This window comes from Triticum urartu, chromosome 2 (assembly GCF_003073215.2).
Source record: "Triticum urartu cultivar G1812 chromosome 2, Tu2.1, whole genome shotgun sequence".
NCBI classification, from domain to species: domain Eukaryota; kingdom Viridiplantae; phylum Streptophyta; class Magnoliopsida; order Poales; family Poaceae; genus Triticum; species Triticum urartu.
The window spans coordinates 553,049,325-553,058,608 of NC_053023.1; the positions used below are offsets into that span (position 1 = coordinate 553,049,325).

The window sequence follows — 9,284 nt, forward strand, 5'->3', positions numbered from 1 at the left end:
CTCATTACTTTGCACTCATTTTGGACGCGATCGGCACCAGACGCTGATCAGGCTGTTTTACACTGTCCGACAAACGTCCTCTGTAGCACACTACATAGAGCAATTTGAGTTAATTATCAATCATTTATCATCTTATTCTGACTCGATCCATCCCTTTTACTTCTTAACTCGTTTCGTCGAGGGTCTGCGGAGGGACATTCGAGCGGTGGTCCTTGTGCAACGACCACCGGACTTGGATACTGCGTGCGTGCTGGCATTACTCCAGGAAGAGGTGGCCGATGGCGCTTTCGGTAGCCCAGCTCGCCCACCAGAGCCATCCCCGCGAGGAGGCACTCCCATGCCGCTTCCTCCCCCTCTGGTGCGCTCGGTGCCAGCGGCGCCGGCGGCAGATCGCCGCGGCACGGACGCGGCCCGCGTAGACACAGCCAAGCTGAAGTCACTCCGGGACTATCGACGAGCTCGTGGCCTGTGTTTCAAATGCGGCGAGAGGTGGGGGCACGACCATGTGTGCCCCACCACCGTCCAGCTACATGTGGTGGAGGAGCTGCTGGACGTCTTCGGCCTCGACAGCTTCGTCGACACACAGCTGGGTCAAGACGAGCCACCACAAGAAACAGCCATGGCCATTTCACTGTCTGCAGTTACAGGGGGAGTGTCAGCCAAAGCTTTCCAACTCAGGTCGTGGCTGCAAGGCCGTGAAGTTCTCATGTTAGTGGATTCGGGCAGCTCCAATTCGTTCATCAACCAACAGCTCGCCCAACATCTTTCAGGAGTCCAACCCCTCGCCAAGCCCAGCCGTGTGCGGGTGGCAGACGGAAGTGAACTGCTCTGTTCAGAAGTGGCCACTCGATGCGCCTGGTATGCGCAAGGGCATGAGTTCTATACGAACTTGAAGGTACTGGCTCTGGGCACGTACGATGTCATCTTGGGCATGGATTGACTGGAGGAACACAGTCCGATGCGGGTTGACTGGCGCGCGCGCTTCCTGGAGATCCCTACCCCAGCAGGACCGCTTCGCCTGCGAGGACATGACGCAGCGTCGACAACTTGCCAATCCATCAACAGTCTGCAGCTGCAAAACTTGTGCAGCAAAGGCTCTGTCACACATGTCATACATCTTTGCGTGGTAGCACCGTTGCTTGAGGACTTGGAGCAAACTCCAGAATGCATTCAGGAAGTGTTGAACCAGTTCCCTGACGTGTTCGAAGAGCCAACCGGACTCCCACCTAGGAGGGCGTGCGATCATCGCATCCCTCTGATTCTAGGAGCGCGACCAGTCAACGTCCGGCAGTATAGATACAAACCAGAGCAGAAAACTGAGATAGAAGCTCAAGTGGAGGCACTGTTGAAATCAGGGGTGATTCAGCGTAGTAACAGCCCATTCTCCTCACCAGTCATTCTCGTGAAGAAAAAGGACGGCACCTGGCATCTATGCATCGATTACAGGCAGTTAAATGCAATCACGGTGGTCGGCAAGTTTCCGGTGCCAGTAATTGAAGAACTTCTCGATGAGTTACATGGAGCAGCATGGTTCTCTAAGTTAGATTTGCGAGCAGGCTACCATCAAATCAGGTTAGCGCCCGGGGAAGAACACAAGACAGCATTTTCAACTCATCAGGGGCACTTTGAGTTCAAGGTTTTATCCTTTGGGCTAGCTGGAGCCCCCCCCCCCCCACACACACACACTTTCATTGAAGGGCTGACAACTATTCTCAAAACAATGATTCGCGCCTGTGTTCTCTGTTTCTTCGACGACATCTTGATTTTCAGTGCCACGTTGGAGGATCACATATGCCATGTCAAGCAAGTGCTGGAGCTTCTCCGTAGGGACAACTGGAAAGTGAAACACAACAAGTGTGCTTTCGGGCAAAGCAAGATCCCGTACTTGGGCCACGTTATCAGCGCGCAAGGGGTTGCAACAGATCCAACAAAGGTGGCTGCGGTGGCAAATTGGTCTTCACCCCAAAATATCAAGGAAGTTCGGAGTTTCTTGGGACTCGCAGGCTACTATCGTCGTTTTGTGCGCAACTTTGGAGTGATCGCCCGACCCCTCTTTAACTTGCTGAAGAAAGGCGTTCCATTCCTCTGGACGTCCATCGCAGAAACTGCCTTTCAAGTTTTGAAGCAGCAGCTCATCTCAGCACCAGTGCTGGCTTTACCCAATTTTGCTCAGCCATTCACAGTGGAGACAGACGCGTGCGGCCATGGCACCGGGGCAATTCTGCAACAACAGGGGCACCCAATCGCATTCATGAGCAAAGCACTCAGCCCGAGGTATCAAGGGCTGTCAACCTACGAGAAGGAATACCTGGCAATCATAGTAGCAATGGACCAGTGGCGCCCGTATTTGCAACACGCGGAATTTGTTATTTACACTGACCAGAAGAGCCTCACACATCTAGAAGAGCAACGCCTGAACACCCCGTGGCAACACAAGGCTTTCACCAAGTTGTTAGGGCTCAGGTACCAGATCAAGTACAAGGAGCTGATAATCACGGCGCGGATGCTCTTTCATGAGCGAACCAAGCAGATACACTGCTCGTGGTCACATCATGCCAACCAAGCTGGCTGGAAGACGTCATCAACAGCTACAACGGCAATCTGCACACGCAGAAACTTCTGGAGCAACTGGCAGTGCGTGACGACCCAAAAGGACGGTTCACGTTTCAGCAAGGCATCATCAGGTTCAGAGGCAGGATTTGGCTAGGGGGGAACACAGATCCAACAACATATCATACAAGCTTTTCATGACAACCCGATAGGAGGACATTCAGGATTTCCTGTCACGTACAACAGACGCATACGACGTCTGTTCGCGTGGCCCAAGATGAAGGTGCAAATCAAGCAGTCTGTGCAGTGTTGTTCGGTGTGCCAACAGGCTAAGCCAGACAGAGCGGCCTCTCCAGGTCTGTTATCTCCGTTGCCAATTCCCAACAAGCCATGGGACATGATTACTATGGATTTCGTGGATGGCTTGCCACAATCGAGCAGATTCAACTGTCTGCTGGTGATCGTGGATAAGAGAACCAAGTACAGTCATTTCTTGCCTCTGGCACACCCATACACGGCAGCTTATGTGGCTCAACTGTTCATTCAGTAGGTCTACAAGGTACAAGGACTGCCCGGGGCGATCGTATCAGATCGTGATCCTGTGTTCACTAGCCATTTCTGGCAGGAGCTTTTCAAGGCCACGGGCACTCAGCTCAGACTCAGCACAGCCAACCATCCTCAAACGGACGGGCAGACTGAGCGAGTTAACCAATGCGTGGAAACCTTCCTGAGATGTTTCACACAATCATGCCCCCGGCGGTGGAGTTTCTGGATACCTTTGGCTCAGTTTTGGTATAACACCTCTCACCATTCGGCCATTGGCATGACACCTTTCAAAGCTATGTTCGGGTACGAGCCACGGCACTGGGGCATAACAGCAGAAAACACCTGTTCTGTCCCAGCCCTCAACTCGTGGCTCGAGGAAAGGGATACGGTGCAGGAACTGTTACAACAACACTTGAACAGAGCAAAGCAACTGATGAAAAGCCAGGCGAACAAGAAACGATCATTCCGTCAGTTTGAAGTGGGCGATCAAGTCTACCTGAAGCTACAACCTTATATCCAAACTTCCGTCGCTCCACGGGCAAATCACAAGCTGGCGTTCAAGTACTACGGGCCTTTTCCTATCATCAGCAAGATCAACGAGGTAGCCTACAAGCTACAGCTCCCGTCGCAAGCAACAATCCATCCAGTCTTCCACGTCTCGCTCCTTCGACGCGTCCTGAGCACGGGTACGGCTGTTGAACCTCAGTTACCTCATTGTTCTGATGAGCTCGCAGTCCCTGTGGCAGTTCTGCAATCAAGATGGCGCCAGGAGAAGGGCAAGATGAGGGAGCAGGTGCTCGTCCGTTGGTCCAATTCAGAGGCGCTTGGCGAAATCTGGGAAGACAAGGCACGACTCAAGGAGCGCTTCCCGCTTGCGGAGGCTTGGGGACAAGCCTCTGCTCAAGGAGAGGGGGATGTCAGCGTCCCTAACGAGGCCGGCCCGCAAGGCAGCTCCAAGGATCCTGTCTCCACGACCCCTCGTGCGGCCCGGCCCAGGAAGCCCAACCCACGCATCGTCGCCCCAGCGTGGGTTAACTGAAGCCCGTCCGGCAGCTACTTAAGTAGAAAGGCGACAGCGAGCTAGGGTTATCCAGTGGATCACGGCTTCGGCGGCTCGGCTCTATTCCCCTTCCTCCTTCTCGCTGGCTATGAACCCTAGTTCCCCATTCGTGTAATCCTCCCTGTAATCGTTACCATATCGAATCCTGAGAGTGGAATTGCTAGTAATCGAGAGGATCCACTTCCACCCTCACAGCCTGCAATGTTGATTTCTGCTGCTTTATCATGTACTCTTTCGAACTATCGCAATGCTATCTGTTTCCAGGGCAATAGATGAAAAGGCTCGTTGGATGTATGGGACAGATTACTCTCAACCATGCATTGCCAGAAAAGATTGTGCAAACCTACTCAGCTGGAGAAATCGGAGGATCACACGCACCAGGAGTATGGAACACATACGCGAACAACTGCTGCGTCTTGCCTGCAGCGGAAACCCTTGGCGGGAGCCTTGATTGTACTTGAGGTCTTGAGCTGCACCAAAGTCTGACGCTTACCAATTCGTTCAGGCAGGATGAAGCCCTCGTCAAGCGATTGCCCTGCATTGGATGGAAGGCAAGACTCCAGATTCGTGATTACTATCCTGTGTGTGGGCCAGCTTTGCAAAAATGCTGGCAGCTCCTCGGCTTGTAATAGGATAGGTCTTTGTTACCTGGAATTTTACCTGTACTTGTGGCTGTGTGTGACAGCACACTGAACATGATTTCTGTTTTCTGCTGGCCTCGTTTCAATAAAATGTGCCCGGGGAAACCCCTATCCTTCTAACCAAAAAAAAAAACATACTACAGTAGCTCAGCCTTCGGGCAATCAACCATTGTTTGGAGAGGAAAAAGCTTCAAACGATTAAGCCAGTGAAGGATTTGTTCTTGTCGCGTTTCCAGAAAGTATATTAGGCAATAGATTAACTTGATGGTCTAAATCAACCATGCTCCTGATAATGTGGAAGGTTTACAGCCTCAAGCAAGAGCTGCTGCAACTAGCAAAGAGAAATGGTGGCTCCCGAATTCTCCATCCTCCTTGTAAGATGCTCATCCTCAAGTGCTCCATCAGCGCAACACAACCTTTGGCTCGCTTGTCACCCTCTGGTTTGGCAAGGCCATCGTTTGATACACCACCTACAGCATGCGAATGCCAGTTGAAGCACAGTTTGGGTGGCTCCTTCAGCACACTCAGAGCTTTGGAATCCCAGATTCATCTGTGCATCCTACGACAGACACCAGAGACTGTGCTTACCAGGGCAGTTGGTTTGGACACCTTCACCAACCCGGCCAATACCGACCTGCCCAATCTAGTGCTTAACAATGCTCCATGGGATAAAACTCTGCAGCCGGCCCATGGCGACAGACAACACCGGTGGCAGGCTTCTCCTCAATGTGCAAGATTATGAGAGAGACCCCGTGTTTTACGCTGTGGCTGCACTCTGTGGAAACCAATACAGCTCGTCTTGGTCCAGTGACATCGTCAGGAGCGGCTCACAGCTGGTAGTACTTCACCGTGCCAGCATCACATATGTGGAGATGACCTGCATGGCAGACCACCACCACCGTCCCAGCTTGAAACAGATGGCGAATTCCGGCGATGCATCTACCAAAGATGGCAGCAGCGAGCATCCAGTGGAACGTTCCTGCAACTTCATCTCAAGGGGCATCTGCAACATCGTTGTAACAGGAGATGCAAGCAGAGTATGCACGCTGAACATGTACCACAGCAGTTCAACACAAAATTAAAGCACAGGTACTGCAGATTTGACTGGACCAGGAACCAGAGGTGGGTTGCCATTTGCCAGTTCCCAACATGTTATGCATTCATTGATCAGCAGAAGTACAGAGGGTGCCAAGCAGACGTCCAAGCCCAGAGTCGTGACTTTGATGAACATCATTCAACATCCAACCAGTTTGATCTACTTTCAGTGATAGCTGTGGACTGGGCTCTTGCTGCCATGAGCACAAGTACACTATCAATCAGGATAATTGCATGAGATGTGCATGTTGAACTGTTTCTGCACTTTTTTTCACCAAGTTTTGTTTTTTGGCAGTCTGGTATTTCACCAAGTTCATTGCTGGAAGGAGCTGCTGCTGTCTAACAGAAAGGCGAAAAGCACCATGAGCAGAACACTGTATCTAAACGTGCCAAAGAACAGCAGCTCCTGATCTGAGATTAGCAATGACACGACAAGCGGAAGAAAGACAAGACATATTATTGGGTCCTTGGGACCTCTTTTGCTCCATGGACGCTCTATCCTTGTAAACCTTCCCCTCATCTACCCTTTTTGGAGCTCATATCTTGCAGGTAAAATGTTGAACAAGAAATATCTCATGAGGATAGAGCAATTCTAACGGACTGGGCTGGATATATCAATCTTCTGGTGCTGGAAGACAAGGCAGCTTCCCTTGACATGAAGAGGGTCCAGCTGTTTGTGGCAGTGGCACTGCGGTGTGTGGAGTCAACCTGTAAATAGGTTGAGTATGGCAAGTGATCGAACCAGGGAACTCCAACTACTGCAATGACAGGAGCAAGCGACACGCCCTAAAATGCATAAGATGACCCAGGTGCTTGATGGAGCAGTTGAGATCCATGTGCCTCCTGATCCTGCACCAAACATCAGTCCTATTCAGTAATACAGAAAATCACTGTAACTAACTTGCAGACTCGAAAAAGATGGCTAATAAAGCTAATATGCATCTACAACATGCACTTCAATAAGAATTATCAGTTCTCGCTGCTCCCATAGGTGGCATACTGTGGTGCCACATTACCCCTATCTGATATCTCTACAACAACAATAACAACAAAGCCTTTAGTCCCAAACAAGTTCTGGTAGGCTAGAGGTGAAACCCATAAGATCTCGCGACCAACTCATGGCTCTGGCACATGGATAGCAAGATTCCATGCACCCCTGTCCATAGCTAGTTCTTTGGTGATACTCCAATCCTTCAGGTCTCTCTTAACGGACTCCTCCCATGTCAAATTCGGTCAACCCCGACCTCTCTTGACAATCTCCACACGCTTTAGCCGTCCGCTATGCACTGGAGCTTCTAGAGGCCTGCGCTGAATATGCCCAAACCATCTCAGACGATGTAGGACAAGCTTCTCTTCAATTGGTGCTACCCCAACTCTATCTCGTATATCATCATTCCGGATCTTTTGGGTTTCATCTCCATAAGAGTGGCTGAGTTTTTACGTTGGCTCGCCAAGCCTATCACAACCCTCCTCCTTTACCCGGGCTTGGGACCGGCTATGTTGAGACAACATAGGCAGAGTTCCCTATCTGATATCACTAGTTTTTACTTTTCAGACATTCTTCCCTCGATTTTTTATTTTTTTTACTTTTCAGACACTCTCATTTCAGCCCTCACAAAGGGCCATGTAAAATTTATGAACATAGCAGCAAGCAACACTCTCCCATCACCTCCTAGCTCCTGCTGTCTCCCGTCGCCTGATCCCCTCCGCCAATCTCCAATCTTCACCACCTAGGTCAAAATCCAAATCCACAAAACAATGGCTACCTATTTACGCCAAACGGCCAAAGCTCATCGAATCTTGTGAGCGGACCTCGATATCATAACCTTCATATTGGCTGGCCTATGACTCCCAATATGTCTTGCATATAATAAGTAACTACATCCTTTGTCCATAGTCCATACTTGATAAACATAAAAAGTTATAGCTTACTACTACACTATGTTTAACTTCTGTTTTATTAGCATTGCACAAGGGTCTTACTAGCATGACAGACAAAATGTATTAGAATTGCACTAGCATACATCGATTTGTTGTTTCTCGCTGAACAGTTGAACAGGTTAGCGCGGCATCTGTCCCAGACTTGTGCTTTGGAGAAGGCTAGTTCAGCAACATCTGCAGCTAAAACAGGTGATCGCAGCATCTATCTCAGACTTGGATGCTTTCTCTTTGGAGAAGCCTAGTTGAGCAACATCTGCAGCTAAAAGTTGTACGAGTAACAAATAACACTGCATTAACAAGTTCTACCCAAACTGGAAGACGCTGGAAATAGTGTCACAATTTCGCAAGCTGCAGTCGACGATTTGTTTTGTATAACAAATATGCTACTATCACACAATGTCAGTGCACCGCAGTCCACAGTTGAAGAACTCGCACGGCTGCGTGAGCATCCGCTTACCTGAATGGCTCAGAAGCGGCCAGGCCGGACCCAGAAGAGCTCGCGCATGATGACCACGATGATCACGATGTTGGGCACGGTCGTCAGCACCACCCCCGCCATGGACACCGGCGGCCGCGTCCTCATGGGCCCCCTCCGAGCCCGCCGCCGCTGCGCGTACCCCCGGAGCTCGGCCTCGGTCCACCGCTCCGGTGCCGGCTCGATGCCGGCGGAGGGCACGAGCGGCGGCGGGAGCTGGAAGGGGCACCGGGAGCGCCAGGACGAAGGCGGCAGGCCAAGGCGCGCGGCGCGGGGCAGGAAGACGGAGGTGAGGGCCCACCGGAGGAGCGACGCGCCGGGGCAGAGGAAAGGCGGGTAGGAGGAGCCCCGAGGTGGGCACGGGACGCGGGACGCGAGGAAGAGCTGCGAGTGGAGCGACGGCGAGTGGGACGGGTGGGTCAGGATGTGTGTCAGGGCCTCGGTCCGTTGCGCCCATGTGGGAGCGGGAGCGGGAGCGGGAGCGGTAGTCGGTGCTCGGCCTTGGGATTTAGCGTCGGCCATGGCGACGGCGAAGGAGGCGAACTGGCGAAGCCGGAGTGGACGGCGTCGGTTGCTCGGCGAGAGGATAAAGAAGAGCCGTTCCGGCGAACACGTAAACGCGGAATACGCCTTCTTGTCTTGTTTTCCCCGGTGTTCGGCGCAGCCAGAGTATCCACGTAGATATGGCTGAATTCATAGTTAGTTTTGTCTTTGTTTCGGAGATAGATTCGAATTTCTGTTTGAGATTTTGTGACGTGATTTGTATATGTTGAATCCATGCCATTGTTTTTCCCAAATGAAAGTGCCACAGCCAGGTGCGTGACACTCCGGCTCTGACGTTTTTCAATGACAATTTCAGTCATGCATGGATGACAAATTTCAACGACACACTGCAAGTTTCTATCAAAAATAAATTGAAGCAGGAAGTTGTCATGTTTACAACCTAAAGTTATCATCCTTGCTTAACTAAGCTTGC

The 9,284-nt window shown here is 51.2% G+C and overlaps 1 protein-coding gene across 1 annotated transcript; it reads right to left on the bottom strand.

Moving 5' to 3' along the window:
- Positions 1-6,330: 6,330 nt before the first annotated feature.
- Positions 6,331-8,915, bottom strand: LOC125538707 (the record flags this gene model as incomplete). Its single annotated transcript, XM_048701981.1, is given in 2 exon segments — positions 6,331-6,741; positions 8,291-8,915. A coding segment is annotated over 1 exon segment (616 nt), but the record flags the coding sequence as incomplete, so codon positions are not given.
- Positions 8,916-9,284: the final 369 nt, after the last annotated feature.